Genomic DNA, 27,169 nt, shown 5'->3' on the forward strand with positions numbered 1-27,169 from the left:
CTTTTGAGGTTGAACGCAATCCTTCCTGGGATGCTGGTCCACCTCCAGTTTGTACATAGAAAGCAATTCCGTGCAGTGTCAAACTGCCACCTTTTATAGAACCTTAGTAAACTGTATGAGCTGTGTTTTAAATCGCATTTGAAGTTGGAATGGGCATATCAAGACAGTCACTTCCACTGTGCTGGCCTACGTTCACCTATGTTGCCATGTAAACACAGACATCTTGTTTGTTAATTTAATGATTGAGGTGGTACTGTAATATATAAATGACCAAACCCTAACTTTCTGTATTTTATCTTTATTACCCTCTCTTATATATCACAGGATATATGTTTCGTAATGTCAAATGAGCTTATTAAGACCTGTTGAGTCACGCGGGGGCTGGGGGGTGTCAGCACGTCCAGCCGGGCTCAGATAATTACCAGCAGTGTGGCACGGGGGCAGAGGTAATGGAGTTCATGCTGAATGGGATGGAGAGCCAACTATTTGCTGGCACATAGTTTCGAGGGCAGCACTCCCAGTGTTTGCATGGGTGAGTGTATCACCAGGGCAAGAGGCAAAAAATAGTTTTGTTTAAAGTGTGATGCGCTGCCCGACAGCCTTAACTGTCACAGAGTTCATACCGACTGCTAATTAGCGGAATCCGTCACGTTCGCAGTGACATGCGCATCGACACAGAAACACAGAGAACAGGAAAGCACCAGATTTACCAAGCAAAATGTTTATCTCGGATTACGTAAAGGGAAGTTTGTTTAGATTTTTTTTTTCTCTCTCAGTGGTTTGTGTGGTATGGAGATGTTTCAAAATGTGCAGCGCAAGATGTGATTTCACAAGAAAGCGCTTTGTTTCTCACTTGTGCTGTTGTTGTATTTGAATTATTATTACAGGAACTTAAAGACCTGACCCAGCGAAATGAATGCTTGGATCTAAAAGGTAAGCATCAACAACTGCAAATTGGCACAAGTTTATCTGATGAAGTGCTTACATTTGATGACAACCTACACAGTACGGTATAGCGAAGCCTCCAAAGTTGAACCCAAGCCATTCTATGGCACTACTTTCAACAAGTACCGTATTGGCCCGAATATAAGATGGTGTTTTTTGCGTTGAAATAAGACTGAAAAAGTGGCGGTCGTCTTATATTCGGGGTCTAGACATTATACCCATTCACGACACTAGATGGCGCCAGATATCATTGAAGCGAATGCTGAACTTGACTCCCCAGGCCAAAGTGAACCCGTCACGAAGAAGGAAAATAAAAAATAGCGGTAAGAAAGAAAAGAGAAGAAAATAATAGAAGAGATAACAGAAAATGGAGAAACGTAGCGACAATGTGGAGAAAAGTGGGTAGAAGATTGGCCAGGTTAACTGGCAGCTGAGGAGAAGTTTTGATGTAATTTACATTTCAAAAACCAGAGGCCATTCATTTACGACTGTGATTGCACTTTAGTTTACATATTTAAATGTTAAGATATTGAGATTTGAATGAGGCAAAATAACATGCTTTTTCTCTCAAATATATTGTTATAATCATTTGTTTCAGATGTATTGTAATTATTTTCAGTATAAAAATGAATTTGGTGTTCAAAAAGTTTTTTTTCAAACTTGAGTCTTGAAAAAGAGGGGGTCGTCTTATAATCAGGGCCGTCTTATATTCGGGCTAATACGGTAATGTTCAAAATATGTTCTTGACTGTACCTAGGGCTGAAAGAATTAATCCAATAACTGATCATTAAATCCCCCCCAAAAAGTCAGAGCAAAATTTCCGCTTTACGGGTATCAGTTTTCGATACGCACCAGTCGATTGTGATCGACTGGTTGGGCACCCTTGTTCTCCATGATTTGCTGGTTTGAACTCCCCAAATTTATTTGACTTAGTTGTTTAAAATCTACGACTTTTGAACGTGTTTCACGTTGGAGGTCGCACTGTAAATTATTTTGTCCTGCAAATCATAACACACGGGCTGTGTCTGTTTGTGCACAGGTGAAAAATTGGACTACAAGGCTTGCGAGTCCCTGGAAGAAGTTTTAAAGAGAGTCCAGTTTAAAGTGATAGACCTGGAGCAGACCAACTTAGATGAAGATGTAAGAAGAAATTTGTTTTAATTCTCGATACTCCAGACTGGTGTGACCAAGGGGTTGAGTGTGTGTCGTTTTTGATTCTACCACATCCCCTTTGAGGCTGCAGGCAGATAAGAGGCAGGTACTATAATGTAGACCTGAGGGGCGCATCCTGTCACAAGATCGCAAACTGTAAAACACCGTGAGGTTTATTTCCAGTCACAGACACAAGTTGTGCACGCAGTCAGACTGAGGTCGTACCGGCATGGAAAGCTCACTTTAATTACTGCATGCTGTTTCGTCCGCTGCCCTCACAATTCTTGCCCTACAAATACATGCAGACAGCCAAACAAACCCGTCGTTTCCAGATGCACATGCCCCCTCTTCACCCAATGTAGGCCAAAAGCCCCGGGAAGGGAATGAGTCACCAAATAGCATCACCTCAGCCTGAGGTGGATGAGCGCAACTGAAATAAGAACCTGAAAGGGAAGGCGAAGGCAAGACAGCAAATGGATCTATTGAAGGGGATGAGTTCATCACATCCAGATGGTGTGATGAGAATAGATTGACACTTACAAGTGATATACGAGGATCTACAGCATAGATCATTTTCAAAAGCCATCCGTTAAAACCAGATAGGGTGGACTGCTTTTGAATTCGATGTAACTCACTTTCAGCCGCCCCGCAGATATACACACACGCACACACACGTACAGTGTCGTGAAAAGTATTTGTAAATTCAAGAAATTAGGGAAAGAAATGTTTTGAAATATATCAGTCTGGAAAAGCCTACAAAGACATTTCCAAGACTCTGGGGCTGCAGTGAACCACTGTTGGAATCATTAGGGGTGTTCACACGGCAAGATTTGGTCCGGTGCTACGCCGGGGCTGCCCCAGTAGAGCGTTCACACGTGCAAATTAGCTCCGGCGTAGCCCCGGAAAACAGCTTACACCGGACCAAATTTGATCCACCTCAGGGAGGTGGTTTAAAAATTTGCTCCAGAGCAAATGCTTGTTAGCGAAGCAGCACCGATGTAAATTTGCACGTGTGAACGCAACTGGGTTAAATTTGCTCCAGAGCAAATGCTTGTGAAGAGTTTACGTACGGCGAGAATGCGTTGCTTTCGCGCTCTGTCGGACTTCCGTCATGTGTTTGTTTAATAACGACACAAGACTTGGCTGGTAACATCTTTCCTTTTGTAGGAGACTGGACTGTCTCGAAGTTGTTTGTGTAGTTTGTTCCTTTGTTGTGTGTCCACAACCCCCCACCCCCCATATAATTTATTTTGTGATTTCCTCTCTTGATTTTCTGTTTGGCGCATTACGTGTTTGCTTTTCTGAGTGTCATTGAAGTCATTGTTGATTTACGTTTTCGGGGGCGGTCACTCTCCAGCAGAAGGCACGGAGACCGAGAAGGAGAAGGACGTGCCTGTCCAGTAGTCGCTTGAGTTGTGTATACGTTTTAAAAAGAACCAACACGACAGCTCATTTGTTTTCTGTCGTTTTGCTCCGCTGCAGAAACTGCCGTGTGAACGCAAGTGGGGCTGCACCAACGCTGTGCCGGTGCAGACACGCTCAGCGGCTTTGTACGTGTGAACGCTCCACACAATTTGCTGCGGTGCAAAATATATCGCAACAAAATACATCGGTGCAGCGCCGGAGCAAATGTGTGCCGTGTGAACACCCCTATAATCCACAAATAGAGAAAACCTGAACCGTGGCAAACATTCCCAAGAGTCGACCAGCTAAAATTACTCTTGAGTGTGACGGCGACTCATACAGGAGAGGTTGCAAAAGAACCTAGAACAACATCCAAAGAACTCCCGACCTCGTTGGCTTGAGTTCAGGTCAGTGTTCATGACTCTAGCATAAGAAAGACACTGGCCAAAAATGGCATCCGTGGGAGAGTTCCCAGGCGAAAATCACTGCTGTCCAAAAACACAATGATCCGTCTCACATTTGCCAAAAGACATCTTGATGATCCTCAAGACTTGGAAAGAAATTCTGTGGACTGATGAGTCAAAAATGTAACTTTTTGGAAGATGTGTGGCCCGTTACATCTGGCGTTAAAATGGCACAGCATTTGATAAAAAGACAGCAATGTGGCATTGCTGCTTTGCTACCTCAGGACCAGGACAACTTGCTGTGGTTCATAAATAATAAATCGTAATAGATGGGGACATCCCGATCTTTTTTTTTACCCTCACCTGACACTCAGTCACTTGATTTTGATTATCTGCCGATAACGAATCCCGATCTACGACTGGTCGACAAGTGCTTAGTCCACATCTGCTCTTCAGCCTCCGAAAGACGGGAAAAAGTCAGCCCTTGTCATGCAACAGTTACCATGATGACTACAGCGATCCTCGCATCCAGCAAAGGCTTGAACTAACTAACTATATTTGTCTAACATTGTTCAACGTTGGTTACCTGTCGATTGATTGTTGCCTTTTGCTTTTGGTTTTTGTTCTCTGCTTCTCAGGGCGCCTCGGCTCTGTTTGACATGATCGAGTACTACGAGTCAGCCACACACCTCAACATCTCCTTCAACAAGCACATCGGCACGCGGGGATGGCAAGCCGCCGCTCACATGATGAGGAAGGTAAGCCGTAGCCTCCATTGCAGCTTCTGTTGTGCTGTGCATAGAGCTTATTATTATTTGTCTGTAACATGGCTTGAGATTGCAACATGTACCAAAAATTTATCGTATATGAGTTTTACCTCACATGCTGTATATAGTAGCATACAATGATAAATCGTCAATAGGCTATATTGTTTTGGAATAGACAATTTTTCTTTTTCTTTCGGGGGGGGGGGTCTATCCTTGAAATTAGTCATCTGGAGCATTTGTTTCAACATTTTGATATCTCTGACATTGTTCTGTGAAAATACACAATTATCGCTTTTGTCACCACGAAGACCAGTGGGCGGAGCTAGGGCACATACGGATTTTCCCAACCTCTGTGGCAACTATTTGGAGAAAAAAAAAAAGTGATGAACGATTTATTGTGGGGGTGTTTTGAGACTCCCTCCAGATGAGAGATTCACCACTCCCTGTCCAAACTGCAAATGTGAATGCCGCTTGCACAAGGTTATCACTGGCTAATTTAACAGCAAATGAGGAGCTGATAAGGTAATCGTGTGCATCTGTAGAAAACAAATGTTCCTTAGTGGTACATGATTGTATTCTACCACCACAGACAAGCTCTCTGCAGTATCTGGATGCAAGAAACACGCCACTACTGGACCATTCGGCTCCCTTTGTGGCTCGAGCGCTCAGGATCAGCAGCAGCCTGGCGGTCCTGCACCTGGAGAATGCCGGCTTGTCCGGCAGACCGCTCATGTTGCTGGGTAAGTGTGGGACAAACCCCATCAATGACAGTGTTCAATGAATTGAATGAAGGAAATTATTTCATGTCATGTTTTTAGCAACGGCTCTGAAGATGAACATGAACCTGCGGGAGTTGTACCTTGCCGACAACAAGCTCAATGGCCTGCAGGATTCAGCCCAGCTCGGCAACCTGCTCAAGTTCAATTACAACATCCAAATTCTGGACCTGCGCAACAACCACATCCTGGACTCAGGTACTGTTGCAGCCCCTATTAATCCGTTTTTTGGTCATTTAGGTCCGAAACAATTAATTGAATCGCACGAACAATTAAATTACAACAAAAAGTTAAAAGTGTCATTCCTGCCTCGCAGCTTGCAATGATCTTTTTTTTTTGGACTAATGTAACTGTAAAATGGAATGGAATGGATGAACGGATGGAATGAACTATGAAATCAAGAACGATGAGTTCACTGAGCGTCTGCACATGTATGTTTGTATGTCCGTGTGTCCTCTGCACCCTGCAATTTATACATAATTTTTTTGGTGTGGTCCAAAGCAATTGCCCTGATGCAAGGCCACACAACATTTTATACTTCACATTTTACTTTCACTTCGCTTGCCTTTGCGAGGGCAAACCCAGCACCTTTGTGGCGATGTAGCTTTTGTGGTCTGCAGCAAATGTTCAAGTTTGATTGATAATGTTGTTGTATAACCTGAAATATCCATGTTGGCAAAAACACTCCGGCATCTCTTTTGATGCGTTTGAATACTAGAGGGACTCATGAGCTCATCAGCATCCAACTCTCTGGTGCCCACATATTTATTTAATCTCCATTTATGTAACCGATGCACACAGAACACAAAAATATCTCTCAGCTGGAGACTTGAGTCGTGGTTGATGAATATGAATGCGGATGATATAATTTTATCATCGCGGTCTGAACGATTCATCCCGAGTTATTTTTGTTGGGGTGTCCTCTCTTTTTTTTTATCGACTTGTTCCTCATTTTGTACGGCCCCGTTTGCCACAATGTGTTGACGCGTTGCAGAACAATGTCTTCATGCTAATGAATCCGTGCCCACTTGGATGCTGCTGCTAATGATATTTTGCTAGCTTTAGCAGGACACAGATGGACTGACTGACTGACTGTGTTTGGTGTGCGTGTGTGTGTGGGGGGGGTTGTTGTCACAGGTTTGGCCTATGTGTGTGAAGGACTAAAAGAGCAGAGGAAAGGCCTCGTCACATTGGTGCTATGGAACAACCAGCTGACACACAATGGCATGGGCTACCTTGCTGCTGCACTGGTATACACACACTCACACCAGCGCTGTTAAATTGAAAGATGACAGCAAGACAATATAAAAGAATTGGAGCGACGAGTGTCATGAAACAGTATAGGGCAGGGGTCGCCAAACCAAAGTGTTGAAAGAGCCATATAGGACAAAAAAAAACAAAAAAAACCCAAATATGTCTGGAGCTGCAAAAAAATAAAAGCCTTCGATAAAGCTTATGATGAAGGAAACACATGCTATATGTATGTAGGAGACTGGCCTGTCTCAGAATTGTTTAGGTTATTCATTGCTTTGTTGTGCGTTCACGAACGCCCCCATAAAATTTATTTGATTATTTCCTTGCTTGATTTTTTGTTTTGGTGGATAATTTTCGCTGTTCTTAGTGTCAGTGAAGTGATCATGAATTTCCGTTTTTTGGAGGCTGTCTTTGAACGTCTCTCGAGTCGAACGAGAAGAGAGAAGGCACGGAGTCGGACGTAGACGTGTCTGTGTTTGTTGAGACTGTTAAAAGCATTAATAAAGTGGACGTTTTAAAAAACCAACACCACAGCTCTCCTTTTTCGGAACTGCAGCATGTATCTACATCTATTTGAGCTATATTAGCCTACGATCAAAATCTTCTCCCATTTTCAAACATTTTTTTAATTAAGCTCCAGGGACCCACTAGATGTCGCTAAAGAGCCACATGCGGCTCTGGAGCCGCATGTTGCCGACCCTCGGTGTAGGGCAATGAAGTGAACCGCCGGGCCGTAAATGATCAAAAATATTTTTGTCTCATCTATTTGACTTATCTAATTTTGTTTAAAGCTCATCTTGGCAAAAGGGCGGCATCTTTAAAGCTGCACAACACGAGTGTTTGATAGCATAGAGCTGCTGCTACTTGAGGAAATCTGCGGCATTTGCACCGCATTAACCGCCGAAGATGTTCAAAAACTAAATTCAATGGGCTCGTTTGTTTTGAGGAGTCGTCTCATCCTCGTCACATTGGTGCTGGCCGATAAGGAGCTCATTGTTTGTCGTTCCCCATTTAGACGACGCTGAATGCCCGCTTGTCAGAGCAGCGCCAATTTTGTTCTGTTGGTTTTTATCATTTTCATGGTTGGCCGCACATTTGGATTGAAATGCCACACCTAACTCTCCCTGTTCCAGTGCAGTTGTTGTCTTAAATTTGTATTCCGCTGTCGCAAACCCCACATAAATGTTCTTCATTTTTTGTTATTGTAAAGTGTCCTTGGGTGTCTTGAAAGGCGCTTATAAATAAAATCTATTATTATTATTATTATAAAACAAAAACAAGCCAGAGGTTTTATTTCTAAAAACTATATTTCGTAGTCTTGTAAGCCACTGATTCCTGTCCCTTGGTGCGCTTAATTTTTTAAATATTTGTTTTATTTATTAATTTATACGCTGTCGGGAAAAGTTCCGTGCTGAGCAAGTCCGATCCTCATGTTGACATATTGTTTCATGCAATCACAATTAGATTACTTCTCAAAAATGTTCAACACTAACCTATCGTATCTCTCAAATGTCTGATGACTTGTTAAGTGCTTGCTTGTTTTACATTCTCTCAGCCTTGCACCCAAAGTCTGGAGACACTAAACCTGGGTCATAACTCAGTGGGCAATGAAGGCATCCACAAGCTGAAAGATGGACTGATCGCCAATCGCTCTGTGCTTAGACTCGGCCTCGCCTCCACTAAACTGTCCTGTGAAGGTGACAAATAAGCACGTTTCGAGTTTCACAATTTAAACTGTTTGTGCATTTTTCATCCCAACGCTTTTCTTCCCCCGCCTTGTTCGGTAGGGGCGGTAGCGGTGGCCGAATTTATTGCCGAGAGCCCGAGGCTGCTGCGTCTGGATCTGCGAGAAAATGAGATCAAGACAGGTGGACTGATGGCGCTGTCGCTCGCCTTGAAAGTGAACACCTCTCTGCTGCGCCTCGACCTAGACCGGGAGCCCAAGAAAGAAACTGTGAGCTTATGCTAGTCAATAATTAACAGTTTGTGGAAAGATTAGATATTGTGTATTAAAAAGAAGGCTACTGCACTGTGGGGACCCCAAAAATGTGATTCACATTGCTTCTATATTGTTGTAATACTTTGTAGTTTTACTAGTTGAATTCATTTTCCCCCCAGAAATGTACGCCTGAGCAAGTCAAGCTCGTACTGAGGCTCCGATTCCTTTTGGATTTTTATAGGCATTAGAAAGAGGTCTGATTCCAGTCTGAAGATATCCGATTCCATGCAGGTTATTTATGCTGTTAGATGCATGTCACAATTAAGCCACTTTTTAATAATCACTTCAATCATGCTGTGTTAATTCAGCCGTAAAAAACGCTGATTGTTTTTCAATATAAAACTAGAAATCTACACGCACAAAAAAAGCCTCAACTGTGGACTTCATGCTTTGTTTGAATTTGAATAGTTGCGTTCCAGGGTTTGTATTGAATGACCAAAGTCAGACATGAAGCCTTTTTGAGTGGTGGCCCATCAAGTCGAGTTGGGGTTGCCGTGTCAGAACCGGTACTGGCCCTGTTATATTGATAATATGATACGCTAAGTTAGATTGATTATTCAATATTTAGCATCTTTATATGGTACAATTGCATTCATGGCAATAATTGCCGCACTCAAATCAAGTGTGTGCTGGCATATAATTGTGTCCCGCCACCTGGTGGCCCACAGTGGAATTACGCCAAAAATAAATGGGATGCAGAACAAAGTAGAGGTAAAAAGTCTGCAATGTAGCGTGACCGCAAACAAGGATCCCGCAATAAGGGGGGCTACTTTACTTCATTCACCGCAGTGCTAAACAGGTGCAAAATCTTGAAATTCTGACTTTGAGAATGAATCTTTGCATGGTTCTGTTGCACTTTGAAAATGTATTTGTGTCCTACAGGTGAAGAGTTTCATTGAGACCCAGCGTGCCTTGCTGGCCGAAATCCAGAACGGCTGCAAGAGGAACTTCATCCTGGCCAAGGAGAGGGAGGAAACGGAGCAGATGATGAGGCAGTCGGCATCCATGGCCGAAATTGCCACCGAAGACGGAACAAGAGAAGAAGAAGGGGAGGAAAGCAATGACCGGAAACGAGGGGATCAAACAGGAAGCGAAGGACAGCCGAGCAGCGAGGCGAAGGCAAGCACCGAGGTGAGTGTTTCTCCGCTGAACCTGGACTCTGACTCCGACACTGAAGATGAGGAGGAAGTCATCACGAAGGCCTCGTCTGAGTCAAACACGCTTCAAAGTCCGACTCCCCCTCAAATTGAAGTGGTTGCGCCCACGTTGAGTCCCTCACAAGCATCCCCGCCGCCCTCAACGAACATCATTTCAGGAATCACCGTTACCGACAGCCCGGTTTCTCCGGGCACGCCTCCCTCTCCGGGCCGCTGCATATCCGTCTCCAGTCCCGGGCGGGGTCACAAGATCTTCATGGTGACTCGGGTGGAGAGTCCACCAGAGGCTCAGATGGGCGCAGGCCACACCCAGGAGCCATTGAAGGAGACTTCAGAAACCGGCGCAGCCTCTGCCAAGCAAATGCAGCCGACGCACGAAAACTTACACGGCACCACGCCGAAGCACACGCGAGAGCCCAGCCGCGACCACGATGTCATTGGCAGCACTTTAGAGCCGCCACCGACAAGTGAACAATCGCCAGCCTCGAATTTAAGCCCTTCGTCTGCTCAGCCTGCAGCCATCAAACCAGAGAGCCCAGATGAGGAACTGAAAGATGCTCTTCTAGTGGAGGAGAGTAGAGCGGTGCCGGCGGAAGCCACAAGTGGCGACTCCGAAGAGGAAATCCAGACCTCAGCATCCACACAGGACCAACTAACGCAAGGCTCCGAACGTCATGACAACACAAAAGACGTGAACGCCAGCTCCTTAACTGTGACCACAAACGACAGCCACAGTCTAAAACTGGATGGGGAACATCATCAAACTGAGCTAGATGGACAGGAAGTAGCACAGCCCGTCCCCTCCGACCAACCGACATCCGTCACTGCCGTCCAACCTGAAACGGAGGACTGCGCCGATGAGAGCTCCGCCGACGAGGGCGAGCCGAAGGTCGCCAGTTCACTTTTGCCCAACGGCATGAAGCCCGAATTCTCTCTCCACCTCCTCGACACCGACAGCCCCAAACCTGGCAGCTGTGTCATGGAACACGGTGTGTGCGTGTATGAGCCATGACACTTGATACTCGAATGCATGAATGAATATTTAATGTACGTGTTTTGTTTTTGGCTACGTAGTGAGTGTGAGCTGCACACAAGACCTGGAGGAGCTCCTTCTGGAAGCCAGTTTGGACACCGGCAGAGATGCACCATGAAAAAGGTTTGACAGGTGAAACTCAGCATTTAAAGCGGGATACACACACAGTGGTTTCTAGGGGCTGCCGAACACGATTGAACTTGACCATGTTGGAAAAAAAAATTTGATTAACCGGATGGCTGATTTAATTGGCTGAAATTAGCCATTTTAAACTTGGCAAAAATGGGCAGTTTTTTTTTTTTGCACAATAACGTAATACAACAATAATAATGACATTCAAACATTCATTACCCCTCCCCCCGAAAAAAATCACAAATGAAACCACTGCTGAGGAGCATGGAGCAGATACTCACACAGAATTAATTGCATGGTAACTGGCCATTCTGACTGACTCCAACTTCTGACCTCATTCACCAGGCAACACCCCGTAAAGGCACCCCAGTACTGTGGTTGTATAGTAATTAGAAGGGCCTGGATGACATTTAGCTCTTTTTAAAATCAGCAAATATCGGACTATTTTTGCTGGGGGGTTTTTAAATTCAATTAAATTTTATTTTTTTATTCATTAGCAAATTAGAACATAATACAAAGATAATGGCATTCAAACATTCACCCGAGCCCCACCCCTAAAATTCGGATAATTATTGCCGATTTTTCTCTGTTCTAAAGCTGAACATACTGCAGGACAAAATTTTGTAAAACAATGCACTGTTCTGCCTGTAATGTATATCTTTATTGTTGTGAGCTCAAATTGATCAAAAAGTTATTTTATTCATGATATACTTTTTTTTTTAAATTAATCGTCAAAGTTACCGGTTATCCAAATATTATCCAGCCAAATATCGAAATTGGCAGGGGTTTCAAAAAATCCATTTCGCTTTGCTGCATGCCAAACATTTACCGGCACGCTGCTATGGAACAACTGTGATGCCGTCTCAGGTTTTGAGGCTCAATCCAAATGGGATGAAAATGCCCAAGCGCTGCAGTCCTACCAATACAGTATGTCAACATTTCAGGTTCTAATACTACTTTTCACCACAGCTTCCATTCCACAAAGTGTTCTCAGCTAACTTCCTGTCTTCCACAGGTCCTGTGAGGACAGGAGAGAATCCAGAACTAGTTCTCTGACCTTAGCAAATCCAGGCATCTCTTCCAAAGGACGCAAAAGTCAAAAACGCTCAAGTGTTCGCAACGAGTTCTGCTAATTATCGAAGGACACGAACACACACACACACAAATAATAAATGAATAAATAAATAAACGTGACGTCACTACAACCACTGAAGCGTGTGTGCAAGGGGAACAAAGACCAAGTAACCATGCTGTCATCACATTCTTTTTTTCAATTCTTTCCATGGCAACAAGGACGGACGGGAGCAAGAAGAAAAACACTAACCAAAGACCAATCGGGTGTGCATGTGTGCGCGCGTGTGCGGGTGCCATCAGGAAAGCTTTCAGTGCTAGCTTGGGCAGCACACAAATAATAACAATTGTGGACCCTGCTGAGCACACCTCCCGGCTTTAATGTCACAGCACTGCATTCAGTGACCATCAAGGGGTTTTTGTCCTTCTCATCCTTGTTTCGAGTTTCAAGGGACCTGCGCCAAAGTGATCCCGCCTTCCGGTTTTCGTCTTGTCTGGTTGTCACTTTGGCCCCTCAGGAATCAACACAAACCAAACCTGAAGCCACAACCCCCAGTGCTTGCTTTTCAGGTTGCTCTAATCAATAAATCATCTTCTCTTCCTCCTTTTCTTCACCCGTTTTATTATTTTTTTGGGGGGGTGCACCTTTGACAAATCATTTGTATTTATTTGATGAGTTTTGGGAATTATCCAGCCTCCACTCCTTGATTTGTTTTAAAACCCCACCCTGTATTAGATTTATATATTTCAATTAGAGGAAATACTTTTTTGGCGGGGCGAGGGGCATTGGGGGGTGCGGGGGGGGGCAAGTTTGGAGTGCTTGACTTGTTCAGTAGCAGTCGGGGTGCATTCCTGATAAAGCAAATCAAGTAACCCGGAAGCAACATGTCACGTGGTGCCGTTGACGCCAGTTGGCCGCCAGAGGGCACCGCTGTAACGCTGCTGCTCGCCAAGTCACATGACTCCACCAAGCAAGACGCTTCTCGTTTTGCAGCCCCACTGTTTGTAAATGCTTTAATTTTTAGACCTTTTTAATAAATTGTTAACTTAATTCAGAACTGTGCTGGTAATCACAAAGATATGTATGGCGAAATTTGTTCCACTCAAATAAATGCATGTAATGACTCTACCATTGACTTTTAGTTGATTTATTTTTCCGTGATGAGCATCAAGTTAGGAATATTTGGCTGGTAACCTATATGATTTAAGAAATAAACTAACATATGTGCCGTATGATTATCATTGTTTAATTTCCTACGGTTCTTTTTTGTGTAATTTGTTTAACTGCAATACATCAATAAGAAATTAATACATGCATTATAATTAAACAATTGGGGGGGGGGGTCAAAATTGCGACATTAATCCAACAATAATGGATGCATGCTTTCAATGTTATTTAATAACAATGTCCTGTTGAAATGTTCTTGGAATCAAAATATACCATTTCAAATGCATTGAGAATGTTGCACAACTGTGTGAACCGTTTTGAAGCTATGGATGTGGTTGTGTTCAGAAGTAATCAATCAGATTTAAGATCGTGTTAAATGAGAGTCGGCACACATCTGCCATTTAAAGTGCTGCTGATTAACCCCAAATGAGGTTCAGATGTTTTAGTAGGCTTCTCCTGAACCTTTCTCTTTTTCCTTCTTCGGGGAAGCCTGACTGGTATTTTGAAATGTTCATCATTTCTTCCACCAACCACAGTTCTAACTGAGGAACAACAACCCTAAATAATGATGCTGCCACCATCATCATCCTTCACAATAGGTATGACATTTTAGGTTATGAATAGTGTTGGGGATTACAACCAAAACAATTTAATCCAGGTTTTCTTGCGCTATTTCACGTTTTCCCATATGCCGTTTGGAGATTTTTTTTTTTTAATGTTTTTGCAAAATGGAACCAGGCCTTGCCAACCTACCCCATAGCCCAGACATTCGGAGATTGTAGTCACGTGTACTAAACGACTGACCGTTTAGTACATGTACACTTTAGTACACTTGCCAGAAATTCCTGGAGCTCCTTCATTGTTGCTGTTGGCTTCTTTACATGCCATGAATTTTGGAGGGAAGTCCACTTCTTAGTAGTGGGTATTCTACACTTTATAATTACTGTCCTCAAAGTGGTCAATGGTGTATTTAATGCTGTGGAAATTCATTTGTACAAATCAACTGACTTATACTTTTAAAACTGGTAATTATTGAGAGTTAATGTGCAACACCTAAATACTACCACAACACAATGCGATTGGTGTTTTTTCCTGTTGTGTATGAAGGGGAAAAGAGGGTGCAAATGGGCCATCCATGCTTCTCGTCCCGTGCACCATCCTGGGAGGGTGAGCAACGTGGGGAGCGATCAAAAGTGTCCTTGCTGGGTCTCCGGGTGGGCTTAGTTGTACTTCAGGAATGTGACGGCAGACTGGAGAACAGTGGGGATTTATCCACGGTGTCAGACCCCATCTGACCTGTTGACTCGCAGTCCACTGGACGGAAAGGAAAGCTTTCGTTTCATTCCTGGGAACAGCGGAGGAATACTCTACTTGGACATGTACTTTTGTATGCATGGCCAGGGAAACAGAAACGTGACGCTCTTAGTTTAAACATGTCGTGTTCTGATAAAACTCCCTGACCCCGGACCCCGGCACAAGCTTTTTAATACTCACTGACCCCCTTCCCCCCGCTAAGAAAGCAGTTCCCTGCACCTGATGATGTGATTATGTAATCATACAACACAATGAGTTTTTATCAGGACCTTTTTGCATCGCTCCACCAAGGCAATAAAAGACATTAGTCTGCAAAACAAAAATGAACAAAATAATTTGTGCAGATTTTTTTTCTTTATTATTATTATTTTTTAATCAAAACGGAGTCGGGATTCACAGTTACAACCAGCACGTTTTTTGCAGTGCACAGTTTTTACAGCGGCTTATCGGCGTGACTGGGGTGTCATGTCTTTAAGTGGCCCCTTGATTTATTTGGCTCCATGCTGTCCGCTGCCATCATTTTTAGACACAGCATGTGTGACCGGTGGTCTTTCCTCATCTCCACTGCAGTGACAGTGAAGCCAAGCAAAAAAAAAAAAAAACGCCAGGCTTTTCATCCCTGTTCCATTTTTTTTCATGTTGTCTCTTGAGGGTTTGTTTGCTGAACTTCATATCACCTGTTTGGTGCACCCCCCCCCCCCCCCCCAAAAAAAAACTCCACCAGAGATCTCAATACCTGTACTCCCTGCGCATTCTCTGACAATGAGAGCGCCACTGCCAACTGCTGTAGTGGTTGTGCAATTGCACTTTATTCTCGTCCGGCCAAAAAAAGCATGTTCCCCAAAGTACACGCCACCCCGCCGGCATTGCGCAACGGCCCAAGGGGGGCGCGCCCCACTATTTGAGACTGTTTGTAAGGCGATAGACAGACAGAAAGATAGATTGGAGGGAGGACGATTGCGACTGTCTCCCCCCCCCCCTCACATGACAGAGATTAGAAGAGTGAAGAGTGGAAGAGGAAGAGGAGGGAGTAACGGCGTGAAGAGGAGGAGTGTGGAAATGTTGCATACAATGAAAGAAAGATTCTGGATTCGAGCACACACGAGCGTCCACTCACTATCTCTCACAGGTTCTCTTCCTCGCAGGTAATGATGACCTTTTCCATGTTCTAAAGTTAGCACTGCGAATCTCCGAACGCTAGGTCAATTGTTTATCAATGTGGCATTTGTACTTTGTACAAGTAGTACAAATGTACTACTTGTACAAAGTACAAACTCATGCATCCTCAAGCACTAATATATATTGACCTTACCGTGCACGTACGTCTACTGGTGATTCGCAAAGAATTACTGAATCTGCATGATGTTGAATGAATGTTTTTTTTAAAAACAATTAAAATGCATTTGCTTAGCACGTTTCAATTTCATTCAACTTCGAAGTGCCACAAGATGGTAGCAAAGTACTTCAAACGGAGAGGACGGTCAAGCATTAACACTGCATCCAGAATGAGCAGAATCATGAACGCATGACATACAAATTGCATTCAGGGCGTTCTTGTAATGTAACAAAGTGCAAATACTTGGTTACCGTACCCAAGTGTGATTCTTACGTAACATTTTTTACTTTGTTATTTATATTGTTGTATAAATTCAATTTTGCTACGCGATATTTCCTTAATAAAATACATGTGAAGTGCTTATACTCTGATACATTTTGTTTGTCGCTCCTTCAAGCTTGCAGCCAGCAGACGCCAGCGTCACGTGATGACCAGGCTAATTTTACTCATTAGCAGTAGTGAAGATCTGTAACTACACTAAAGTGCTGTAGATAAATCGAATAATATTGTTTTAAATTGCTTCCAAAACTTAGGTATATTAAATATCTGAAAATTACTTTGGACAATCAAAACGCCAATGACATGCTAACGTTCAGCATCAATTGTGGCAGTTTTGGAAACAACAGGTATTTGAACACAGTGTAAGCTTTTGTTAAATTGTTAATTATTATCATTTTATATTTGAGCATTATATTTTTTATGTTACAGTTAACGAAATTACATTCTGTTTAATAATTGCTGAAATATTTTTATGTTGCTTGCACCCGATTGCTGGAAAAGCAGGAAGTATTTTCGTTACCGGAAAAAGGTGTGTTCGTTCGAGAGTTACGGAGCAGACGTTAAAAAAATAAAGAGCTGCGTTCAAACGAAGTCCTTCTCTCCTTTTTGCCCAATGTAGAGCCATCCATCCAAAACCTACGAACCCCTCAACTTACAACAGCAACTGGAGCAACACCTGTGTCGGATAATATAATACAGTAACAGTAATCACAGTCACATATTCTGAATCTTCCACGAATAATGACTAATGTTACAATCATCAAACATGATGGTGGTGCGGGCACCAGCAGCGGCTCCTCTTGTTGTCTGTTGTGTGTTTAAGAGGGCGGAAATTTTATCTGTGCTGTAACATACAGCACAGATGAAATTTCCTCCCTGCCCCCCACATTTGACAATAAAGTTGTACTTGACTTGACTTGACATCCGAGTCTCTTAAAGTAGTGGTAGAAGTACAATTCTTCTTTGTGTCTGCATGAGACCGTTTTATACTGTCTCCCTGTGGCCAAGGCGGGTGCACCAGAAGGAGCAGCACTTTGAATTGGATTGTGGCATTAAATCATGATACACAAGCCGTTTCATTCTTTACATTCTACATTCATTATGTCTGTTTTTTTTTTGTTTTTGTTTTGTTCTTTTTTTGTCTTTTTTTTTTACAATACAGATATGAAGAAGGTGTTGCAGTGGTGCCAGCTGGGCATCACCATCCTTGTGCTGGTTCTGAAACTGATCACCGGTCAGCTGTGCAGGTCCTTCGTCTTGCTGATGGATGGCTTCCACACACTCTTTGTCCTCGGTCACATGGCTCTACCTCATCCTCAGAAGCCAGCAAGCCCCTCTGGTTCAAGCACTCGGCCGTCTTCAGAGACGACCGATCCCGTCAGCCCTCTCGGGTGTGCCGTGTTCCACCCTGTCGGCAGGAGACAGCCGGTGGGGGTCTTTATCTCAGCCCTGCTGCTCACCTCTTTGTGTGTCTCCTGCCTGTTGGAAATGGCCAGCTCGTCTGTGGAGATGCATCCTGTGGAGCGGCCCTGGCTGCTCGTGGCGGTGGGGGTCGTCGGTGTGTTGCACAACGTCGCGGTGTTCGGGATGACACGGAGGCGGCGGGGGGCCCAGGCCTGTGCTGGAGGGGAGCATGAGTGTTACATTGAAGTCAACCACAAAGGTATCGCTTCAAACTTCTTTGGGTCGTATTTGTCCCTTGTTGACTTTTGAAGGCAACAAAAAATATTTCCCTATACTGTATAGTTTCATGACTTTTTCAAAAGTGACCACAAATACACAGAATCGTATCACACCCCATCTATTGATAAGACTTAAATATTTTCTAGAGGGGATGTTAGGTTATTTCTTGAATGGTACTCGATGGTTCCAACAATTTTGTCCATGTGTGTACTTTGAAGTATAGTATAATGTATGTTCAGGTGTGCTCTTATTTTGACGTACAGTGGAGTGTATGTTCAGGTGAGGCTTTTTTTGCTTTGAAGTAGTTGTTTGTTTCTTTTTCTCTCTCACAGCCATGTCTCAGGGGGGCTCCGAAGAGGCGGGTGAGGCCGTGCGAGGCCCGTGTGAAGCCAGTGGAGTTCAGCATGGGACGACTGCGCGCTCTCTCCGTAACGGGGATTTCATCTTCTGCAATCGGGTGATCTCAACAAGAGTCGTGGATGCTGAGAAGACGTCGGAGGAGCTCAAGACAGAGAAAGAACACCCTCAGGGCAACAGGCAGCCGCTGACTATGTGTGCGGCTTCTGTGGTGATGGTGGTGCAGCATCTGTCCACATCAGTGCTGGTCTTGGTCAATGGTTTGGTCATGCTGCTGGTGGGCCCCGACTACCCACATTTCCCGGAGGCCTGCAGCCTCCTGGTGTACCTGGATCCGAGCTTTGCCATTTTGGCTGCAATCATTCTGGTGGCCGCAGCTGTGCCGCAGGTATGACCATGAAAACGAATATAGGCTGACTCCATTTTGTTCGTTTTACAGAAGTGTGATTTAAAATTGAAGTCAAGTCCCAAATTTGATTTACATTATGTTCCCCCCACCAGTGTGAACATGGTACTCTGGTTGATGTTGCGTTCGTGGAATAAGAATTAATTTACACCATTTTCTATTCATCAATGGCATTTTGTCCTGTACTGCCACCTGCTGTTGATTGAAACTGACGGCACAGCTGAGCTCGCGAACGTTTCGACTCACCTGTTTTTTGTGTTTGGTCACTCCCAGTTCAAGTTTACTGTCTGTATTATACTGCTCCATGGTGGACAAAAAAACAACAACACAATGGCCATTCAATTAACGTAATGTGACAAAACCAGTTTATTTTTTTTAATGTTATTTAATCATGTTTTCATTTTAAATATCATGGTATTGCTGTATTTGCGTGTGTGACATTTATGTATAGCCCTCATCAGATGCACAGGTACGGGCTGCTGTTGATGCAGGCTACGCCTCCTCACGTGAGCCTATCGGATGTGAGAGAGCGGATCAGGAGCGTGCCTGGGGTGGAGGAGGTGCACGAGCTCCACATCTGGGAGTTGTACGACTCCTTCGTGGTGGCCTCGGTCCACATCCTCTGTCACAATGCCTTTCCCATACACAGGTACTCCAGCTTCTTCCCACCTTCTAAAAAATGCTTCTCAGGTTCACTGAAAGCTGAAAATTAATTCATAATTTGTAATTCATATAAATATTATAATCACATGTCATCTACTGGAATACTTTTCTGGGTGCAAAATTGTTAGTATTTGAATGACTGAGAGGTACGGCATCGCAATTAACTAGAGCAATCACTCACCATGAATGACAAACTGCAGGAGTGACTCACTAGTTTTTTTTTGGGAGGGGTGCACGTGACATGAATTGTACTAAACATGACTTTCGCTCACATGTTCAGGTGTGCTGATCTAATGTCAGGGGTCACCAAGGTCTTGCAGAGCGTCGGCGTGAGATGCTGCACAGTCCAACCTGAGTTTGCTCCCCCTTCTGCCCTCCCAAAGTGTTCAACATGCCCACCTCCGGTGCCAACCTGCAACTTGGCCTGTGATAAACTCTGTGACACCCACGTGTGCTGCCCTCTGCCACAAGAGCCTGTCATGGAAAAATTGTTAAAACAAGACAGTCCTGTTTCATTTTTGTAACAAGACATGCATGAAAAGCAAACATCTACCCTTTGTAATGTAAGAACGAAAAACCTCTCACTTGAATTGTGCGTGTGATAAAACTGTCTGATGCCCAAGATAGCATAGCATGATCAACACGAAGATAGCAAAGTGAAGAGTTAGGTTTTTGAGTGTAATCAGTGTTGGAAAGTCAAGGTATAGAAAAGCGACTGTTATGATCTGTCAGAAAGCAAAGAGACGAGGGGGGAATGCTTGGCTGAGTGTACTTTTGCTTATCTCTTGGATGGCACGGTGGTCAGCTGGTTAGCACATCGGCCTCACAGTACAGAGGTCAGGAGATTGCATGTTCGCCGCGGGCCTGCGTGGGTTTTCTCCAGTCTACTTTGGATTCCTCACACGTTCCAAACATATGCATGTTAGGTTATTGATTGCCCAAAAGTGTCCGTCAGTGTGATCCTGAGGGCAAATGTATTTTTTTGTCTATGTGTGCCCTGTGATTGGCTGGCAACCAGTGTACCCCGCCTCATGCCCGAACACAGCTGGGATTGTTTCCAGCACGCCTGCGACCCATGTGAGGAAAAGCAGTTCAGATAATGGTTGGATGTTTATCTCTTAGTTGTAAGACAATAAATAAATCTTCTTATCAGATACTTTATTCAAACTGGAATGTTCAACCCCCCCCCCTGTCTATCTATCTATCGGTCTATCTATTACTTAAAAACAACGCGTATGAAACTGGAAACTGGTTACCTGTTATGACGTCATCTGTCTCCGCCTTTCCTCTACAGCACAACCAATCAGCACGCAAGTATTTTGCATAAACCATCGCCTACCTGATGTCGTATATTTTTCAAATGTTTTTTTTAAAGAATTGCGCTTTTGAGTAGGAAGCTCTCGGTCACGTAATTTGTTATAAGCAAAATGATTCACGAACACAAACTAAAATATGTCATTGTTCCGCAGTAGCTGGAAACCGTCACTAAGTGACAGCAGTGCATTTCCACTCTATATATTAGCAACCGATTCCAAACCTTAGTGCCCGGATGAGCCTCGGTGGTCCGGGGTGCAGGCTTCAAACCTGTAGCTGCTTAGCGGCAGAGTGGTTCAATTCCACCTTTCGGGCGTACCACTACGGCAATTCTTAGGCGACTTTGTTTCAATCATTTAATGGAGATTTTAATCGTTCCTGTGATCGCTGCTCATATTGACAAACGAGACTGTTGACATCATCCCGTTTTCAGGGCTTTACTCTCATCCTTCAAAATAAAAGTGCCATAAGAAAGACAACTAAATTTACATAGCGAATTTTAAGGGACGAGGGACGCTATATGGATCTAATTCATGATTATTATTTCCAATATTGTCACTATCAGCAGTGATCAAAGGAACGAAAGCGTCATTTGAACTAAAGGGTTGAAACTACAGTGCAATAGCAGAAAATGCTTTAGATTCCAGCGACACTTTCAAGCTACAAACAAACCGTAATGTGATTAATTTTTGTACAAAGTGTAGTTATGGTATTTCTAAGCCTTAGAAATGCCGTATAATAATAAGATGTATATAATAATATAAATAATAATATTCTTTCACTAATGAAGGGTTCGATGAATGTGCACATGAACAGGTTGGGTTCGGTACCTCCAATAAGGTTAAGAACCACTGTTCTTAGGTGACTTTAAAAAAAGTATACACTGAAAAACAAAACTATTTCAGTTCCACGTCCGGTTTGCCCGGAACAACAATTTTGTGTGCCCTCTCGTCACGGACCATCCCCTTTCGTCTAAACCAATCAACAACGACAATAGTTTGTCCATGCCACCAATGATAAAACTTTCAAATATTAGCCAATCACCAACGACATGAATATTCGCTGCCGCCAATAATAATCATCGTTGTTGTGACCTGACGTCAAGCAATGCGGAAGTTAGCGAAGCTCCACGATGTCCTTGCAGCTTGATGTTTTTCTATCAGGATGTAAAATACCCTTTTGATTTTACTTGGTAAGACTCATGCTTCATAGTTTACCTGATGATGTAAAATAATGTTTCATTATTTCATTAATCATCTTTTCGCCTGGTGGTAGGTTCATCGTGACAGGTACTCCATCAGTAACGTACGTACAAGTCTTTATACTGCGTGCAATCGTGCAGCCTTGCAAGCGTTTTCCCATTAAATATTAAATTGTATCAATATTAATGTAACACTGTCGCACAACACTGCGCTCAAATAAAGAAAACAAAGAAAAAAATGCATGGAAATAATGCTTTGACTAAAATGCACAGCACAAAAAGTGAAAAAGATTAGAGATTACGTGCTACTGTATGGAATTTAAGGGTAAATAGGACTGAACTATATTTGGGGAGAGATTTTTTGCATACCACTAAAGGTAACCTCCTTATCACAGGTCAAGAATCAATTTTATAATGACTTCTCTATTCTCACTTGCCTTTAAGAATAAGTATGCCGCTCCATAAATACTCTTCTAAAATCTGGGATGCCCTCAAGCTGAAAAGTGGCATCTACGCCCGGCTTCCCAAGCATTACCTGAAGTCTCTGGAGCTAAAGGAGCCCACGCCGGTCCACTGGAGGCCTCTGGGGGTCCAGTATCGTCTCAGTCAGAAGACGGGTCAAAAAGAACGAGTGCAGGACGTCTCGATCCCCATCTACTACCCTCCAGAGTCGCAGAACGGCCTTTGGGGTGGCGAGGGCTTCGTTTCGGGCTTCAGATATGCCCACAACGATAAAGTGAGTGTGTACCAGTTTTTTTTCTGTTTTATTCTTTAAATTTACCAAGATGATTCCATCACCTGCATAGATGTCTAATCGCCTGCCAAAAACGTGGAAGCCACAGCTTTTGAAGAAAGAACTTTACAGCGAGATCCTGGACCACAAGTTCACCATCACGGTCACGCCGCGCACCCTGGACCTGATCGACGCTGCCTTTGGATTTGATTTTTACATCCTAAAAGTAAGCGAGAAGACCGTGAATCGAATTTTATACAAATTTTTAAATTTTTTACACTCTCTAGATACTGCAGACAAATGTTCGAAACCTGCGTAGGTGTGGCTTAGGCCGTGCAGCAAGTGCCACTCTTAGATACTGTACGGTCGGACAGAAAAAAACATACTCTAACATGCATGCCAAGTTGGTGGAATTAGGGTAAAATTTAAGGACTGTGACAAGGCTGTGTTCACAGTGATGGTCAATTCAGCTTTAGGTCGTGCTCATTCGACCTATACGTCATCACAAGGCGACAAACGCTACGACTGTTTAAAAAAAAACAGACAGACGTGAAACGCAATGGAGGATAAAAGAGCGGAAAATGGTCAGCGGCGAAAAGATGATGCTTTAGAACGAGGGATGGAGCGAGATCCAAACATTGGATATCACAATATAAACCTAAAAATAAGGTAATTACCCCCGTCATGTTGGGTGGTTGCTGATATTAAAAAGTTCACAATACTGTCAAAAAATTATATTGTAAAAAAATAAAAGCACATGATTGTGTTTTTGTACAGAACAACAGCAATGACGGAGAAATACACTTTGTCATTTTGTTGTCATGTTTTTCTATTGGCTTTTGTTTTTTTTTTGAAAAGACATCCCTATTTCAAACTGATAAATACATGGGCCGACCAGTCAGTTAAAATTGTAATCAGTCAGTACTGAAACACACGTGGGGCCATATTTATTTATGTAACACATCTTGTTTTGTTTATTAACGCCCCCTAGTGGACAGCATTATTTCAATCGGAGTCTGTTGACTTGTGTTAGACGCCAAAGGAAGATCTGAACTCCAAACTGGGCATGGACCTGAAGAGGGCCATGTTACTCCGCCTGGCTCACAAAGACACTCAGCTGTATCCAGACGATGCAGTGACAAGAGACAAGGTGTACAACAAATACAAGGTAACAAGCTTCGCTCGGATGTTCAGCGTTGCAAGTCCAACGAAATAATTCAATTTTGTGTTTGGTCACCGCGCTGAGCAGCAGTTTGAGATCCCCGAGGACGAGGCAGAGTGGGTAGGACTGACTCTGGAAGAAGCTGTGGAGAAACAGAGGCAGCTGGAGCACAAGGTCACATGATCACAATGAAACAAAATACTTTCGTCATACCCAAAACGCTCATCAGAAATGTGCATGTGCTGTTTCTGAAATTGAAAGTTAATGTGTGTGTGTGTGTGTGTGTGTGTTTGTTCCTGCCAGGAGCCCGAGCCGCAGTTCAAGGTGTGTGCGGAAAAGCTGATAGAGGAGCTGCACATCCAAAAACTGTCCGAGCCTCATCTGACTGAAAACAAATGAACAAGAACAAGTGAAATCTCCGTGTGTCAATGTGTGAGAGACACAGAAAACAGGAAGCAACCCTTATTTATCTCATTTCCTCTTCTTTGCTTGGCTGGAAGAACACTCAACACTGGCATAAATACTGTACAGCAGCTGTCCATTCTCTCAGCTTGTACAAAATCTCTTAAAAAAATTTCACATTTATATTTGGTTTTGTGTCTCTTTTAACGGGAAGTGAAAAAATGGCTTTCTATATACTTGGTCGTTTTTTTCGGCAAGTAAAAGCCTGACGATAGATGGTTGTTTTTTGGGGCTAAAAAAGTATTCTATAGATTTTTTTTTTTGGAGGGGGGGCCAAAATAGCTTTCTCTACATGGTCGTTTTTTGGGCTAAAAACGTCTGACTATTCATGGTCGTTTTTGGGGTGAAAAAACACCTTACGATACATGGTCGTTTTTTTTAAAAGGTATTATTAGCACCAAAAACGAAGGCATTTTTGGCCGAAAAAAACCGACCATGTATAGTAAGGCGTTTTTAGCCCAAAAAAACGACCTTGTATAGTAAGGCATTTTTAGCCCAAAAAACGACCATGTATAGTAAGGCGTTTTTAGCCCAGAAAAACTACCATGTATAGTAAGGCGTTTTTAGCCCAAAAAAACGATCATGTATAGTAAGGGGTTTTTAGCCGAAAAAAACCGACCATGTATACGAAGGCGTTTTTAGCCCAAAAAAACGACCTTGTATAGCAAGGAGTTTTAGCCGAAAAAAAACGACCATGTATAGGAAGGCGTTTTTAGCCGAAAAAAACGACCATGTATAGTAAGGCATTTTTGGCCGAAAAAACGACCATGTATAGTAAAGCGTTTTTAGCGGAAAAAAACGACCATGTATAGCACGGCGTTTTTAGCCGAAAAAAACCCGACCATGTATATATAGTAAGGCGTTTTTAGCCCAAAAAAAAGACCATGTATAGGAAGGCGTTTTTAGCCCAAAAAAACGACCTTGTATAGTAAGGCGTTTTTAGCGCAAAAAACGACCATGTATAGAAAGGCGTTTTTAGCCCAAAAAAAAGATCATGTATAGTAAGGGGTTTTTAGCCGAAAAGAACGACCATGTATAGCAAGGAGTTTTTAGCCGAATAAAATGACCATGTATATATAGTAAGGCGTTTTTAGCCGAAAAAAACGACCATGTATAGGAAGGCGTTTTTAGCCGAAAAAAACGACCATGTATAGTAAGGCGTTTTTAGCCGAAAAAAAATGACCATGTATAGTAAGGCGTTTTTAGCCGAAAAAAACGACCATCTATATATAGTAAGGCATTTTTGGCTGAAAAAACCCCACCATGTATAGTAAGGCATTTTTGGCCGAAAAAACGACCATGTATAGTAAGGCGTTTTTAGCCGAAAAAAACGACCATGTATAGCACGGCGTTTTTAGCCGAAAAAAACAACCATGTATAGTAAGGCATTTTTAGCCCCAAAAAAACCACCATGTATAGTAAGGCATTTTTGGCCGAAAAAACCCCACCATGTATAGTAAGGCGTTTTTAGCCCAAAAAAACGACCATGTACAGTAAGGCGTTTTTAGCCGGAAAAAACGACCATGTATAGTAAGACGTTTTTAGCCCCCAAAAAACGACCATATATAGTAAGGAATTTTTAGCATCAAAAACGACCATGTAATATAGTAAGGCATTTTTAGCCCCCAAAAAATGACCATGTATAGTAAGGCATTTTTGGCCGTAAAAAAAGATCATGTACTGTATATTTAGGCATTTTTGGCCGAAAAAACGACCATGTATAGTAAGGCATTTTTAGGCCAAAAAAACAACCATGTATAGTAAGGCGTTTTTAGCCTGAAAAAAACGACATAGTATATAGTAAGGCGTTTTTAGTCCGAAAAAAACGACATAGTATAAAGGCGTTTTTAGCCCAAAAAAACGACCATGTATAGTAAGGTGTTTTTAGCCGAAAAAAACCACATAGTATATATAGTAAGGCGTTTTTAGCCCAAAAAAAAACGACATAGTATAGTAAGGCGTTTTTAGCCCGAAAATAACGACATAGTATAGTAAGGCGTTTTTAGCCCGAAAAAAACGACATAGTATAGAAAGGCGTTTTTAGCTCGAAAAAAATGACCATGTATAGTAAGGCGTTTTTAGCCCGAAAAAAACGACATAGTATAGTAAGGCGTTTTTAGCCGAAAAAAACTACATAGTATTGTAAGGCAGTCACATGTGAAAATAAAATACACCAAACACTGCTTTTTTTTTCTTTTTTTTTTTTGTAACTGTAAACTTTCCCTAGTGAATGCCAAATACGCCAATAGTGCAGGCCAAGTCACAGTCACTGGTGGTATAGGGGTACACATGCAGGTGTTCGGTCCAGACAACCCTGGTTCGAACCCCGCTTGGTGATGTGTGAAAATACAACACCAAAAACTTTTTCTAACTGGCAACCCTCCACAGTGCATGCCAAATACACCTATCGTTCAGGTCAAGTCACAGTCACTGGCAGTGTAGGGGTACACATGCAGGTGTTCGGTCCAGGCAACCCCGGTTCAACTGACCGTTTTTTTCGGGCTAAAAACGCCTTACTATGTCGTTTTTTTCGGGCTAAAACGCCTTACTATACTGTCGTTTTTTTCGGCTAACAACGCCTTACTATACTATGTCGGCGGCCCGGTAGTCCAGTGGTTAGCACGTCGACTTCACAGTGCAGAGGTACCGGGTTCGATTCCAGCTCCGGCCTCCCTGTGTGGAGTTTGCATGTTCTCCCCGGGCCTGCGTGGGTTTTCTCCGGGTACTCCGGTTTCCTCCCACATTCCAAAAACGTGCGTGGCAGGCTGATTGAACGCTCTAAATTGTCCCGAGGTGTGAATGTGAGCGTGGATGGTTGTTCGTCTCTGTGTGCCCTGCGATTGGCTGGCAACCGATTCAGGGTGTCCCCCGCCTACTGCCCGAAGACAGCTGGGATAGGCTCCAGCACCCCCCGCGACCCTAGTGAGGATCAAGCGGTTCGGAAAATGGATGGATGGATGGATATACTATGTCGTTTTTTTCGGCTAAAAACGCCTT

General features: G+C 43.2%; 3 protein-coding genes, 1 long non-coding RNA gene and 1 other non-coding gene across 12 annotated transcripts in view; 4 read left to right on the forward strand and 1 right to left on the reverse strand.

Moving 5' to 3' along the window:
* ppp1r37 (protein phosphatase 1, regulatory subunit 37) overlaps positions 1–13,223 on the forward strand; it is a 29,043-nt gene extending 15,820 nt beyond the window's left edge. For 2 of the 7 annotated variants that reach the window (XM_086125345.1, XM_086125346.1), the window contains 10 exons: positions 888–933; positions 1,985–2,085; positions 4,544–4,663; positions 5,262–5,412; positions 5,491–5,646; positions 6,586–6,698; positions 8,258–8,399; positions 8,490–8,656; positions 9,584–10,847; positions 10,933–13,223. In XM_086125345.1, coding sequence (XP_085981471.1) covers positions 888–933; positions 1,985–2,085; positions 4,544–4,663; positions 5,262–5,412; positions 5,491–5,646; positions 6,586–6,698; positions 8,258–8,399; positions 8,490–8,656; positions 9,584–10,847; positions 10,933–11,009 — 2,337 coding nt within the window. In that variant the 3' untranslated portion in view covers positions 11,010–13,223. The remainder of the gene's footprint in view (positions 1–887; positions 934–1,984; positions 2,086–4,543; positions 4,664–5,261; positions 5,413–5,490; positions 5,647–6,585; positions 6,699–8,257; positions 8,400–8,489; positions 8,657–9,583; positions 10,848–10,932) is intronic. The other 5 variants (XR_015102444.1, XM_086125349.1, XM_086125350.1 and 2 more) reach the window with 5 other exon arrangements.
* A 2,093-nt stretch (positions 13,224–15,316) lies between these two features.
* Positions 15,317–20,456, forward strand: LOC147197378 (proton-coupled zinc antiporter SLC30A1). Its single transcript, XM_086126272.1, has 5 exons — positions 15,317–15,721; positions 17,354–17,854; positions 18,207–18,619; positions 19,099–19,286; positions 19,581–20,456. Exons 2-5 carry the CDS (start codon positions 17,356–17,358, stop codon positions 19,822–19,824), a joined length of 1,344 nt encoding a protein of 447 aa, XP_085982398.1. The 5' UTR covers positions 15,317–15,721; positions 17,354–17,355; the 3' UTR covers positions 19,825–20,456.
* On the reverse strand, positions 18,975–19,714 carry LOC147197379 (uncharacterized). The gene is made up of 2 exons (XR_015102549.1): positions 19,573–19,714; positions 18,975–19,339 (listed from the first exon to the last, which is right to left on the reverse strand). It is a non-coding gene; the product is annotated as an uncharacterized LOC147197379 (long non-coding RNA).
* A 387-nt stretch (positions 20,457–20,843) lies between the features above and the next one.
* On the forward strand, positions 20,844–20,930 carry trnastop-uca (transfer RNA opal suppressor (anticodon UCA)). The gene has a single exon. It is a non-coding gene; the product is annotated as a tRNA-Sec (tRNA).
* Positions 20,931–21,703: 773 nt separating this feature from the next.
* mrpl28 (mitochondrial ribosomal protein L28) lies at positions 21,704–24,295 on the forward strand. Of its 2 annotated transcripts, XM_086126371.1 has the most exons (7): positions 21,710–21,806; positions 21,890–21,919; positions 22,260–22,551; positions 22,622–22,774; positions 23,582–23,716; positions 23,798–23,884; positions 24,014–24,295. In XM_086126371.1, the coding sequence occupies exons 1-7, from the start codon at positions 21,763–21,765 to the stop codon at positions 24,107–24,109; spliced, it is 837 nt and encodes a 278-aa protein (XP_085982497.1). In that variant the 5' UTR covers positions 21,710–21,762; the 3' UTR covers positions 24,110–24,295. The 2 variants fall into 2 exon arrangements, with proteins under 2 accessions (XP_085982498.1, XP_085982497.1); XM_086126372.1 differs by lacking the exon at positions 21,890–21,919 and having other exon boundaries at positions 21,704–21,806.
* The last annotated feature ends 2,874 nt before the right edge of the window (positions 24,296–27,169 follow it).

This window comes from Hippocampus guttulatus, chromosome 12, assembly GCF_054856545.1.
Source record: "Hippocampus guttulatus isolate MCC_2025c chromosome 12, RoL_Hgut_1.0, whole genome shotgun sequence".
Lineage (NCBI taxonomy): Eukaryota > Metazoa > Chordata > Actinopteri > Syngnathiformes > Syngnathidae > Hippocampus > Hippocampus guttulatus.

What these genes read in the sequence shown, in the direction of transcription:
- LOC147197378 (XM_086126272.1), top strand. Translation starts at nt 17,356, where the DNA reads ATGAAGAAGGTGTTGCAGTGGTGCCAGCTGGGCATCACCATCCTTGTG. An exon ending in TGGCCGCAGCTGTGCCGCAG is followed by an intron (nt 18,620 to 19,098) that starts GTATGACCATGA and finishes AGCCCTCATCAG; the next exon opens with ATGCACAGGTACGGGCTGCT. An exon ending in AATGCCTTTCCCATACACAG is followed by an intron (nt 19,287 to 19,580) that starts GTACTCCAGCTT and finishes TCACATGTTCAG; the next exon opens with GTGTGCTGATCTAATGTCAG.
- mrpl28 (XM_086126371.1), top strand. Translation starts at nt 21,763, where the DNA reads ATGTTTTTCTATCAGGATGTAAAATACCCTTTTGATTTTACTTG. An exon ending in GATATGCCCACAACGATAAA is followed by an intron (nt 22,552 to 22,621) that starts GTGAGTGTGTAC and finishes TCACCTGCATAG; the next exon opens with ATGTCTAATCGCCTGCCAAA. An exon ending in AGGTGTACAACAAATACAAG is followed by an intron (nt 23,717 to 23,797) that starts GTAACAAGCTTC and finishes CGCGCTGAGCAG; the next exon opens with CAGTTTGAGATCCCCGAGGA.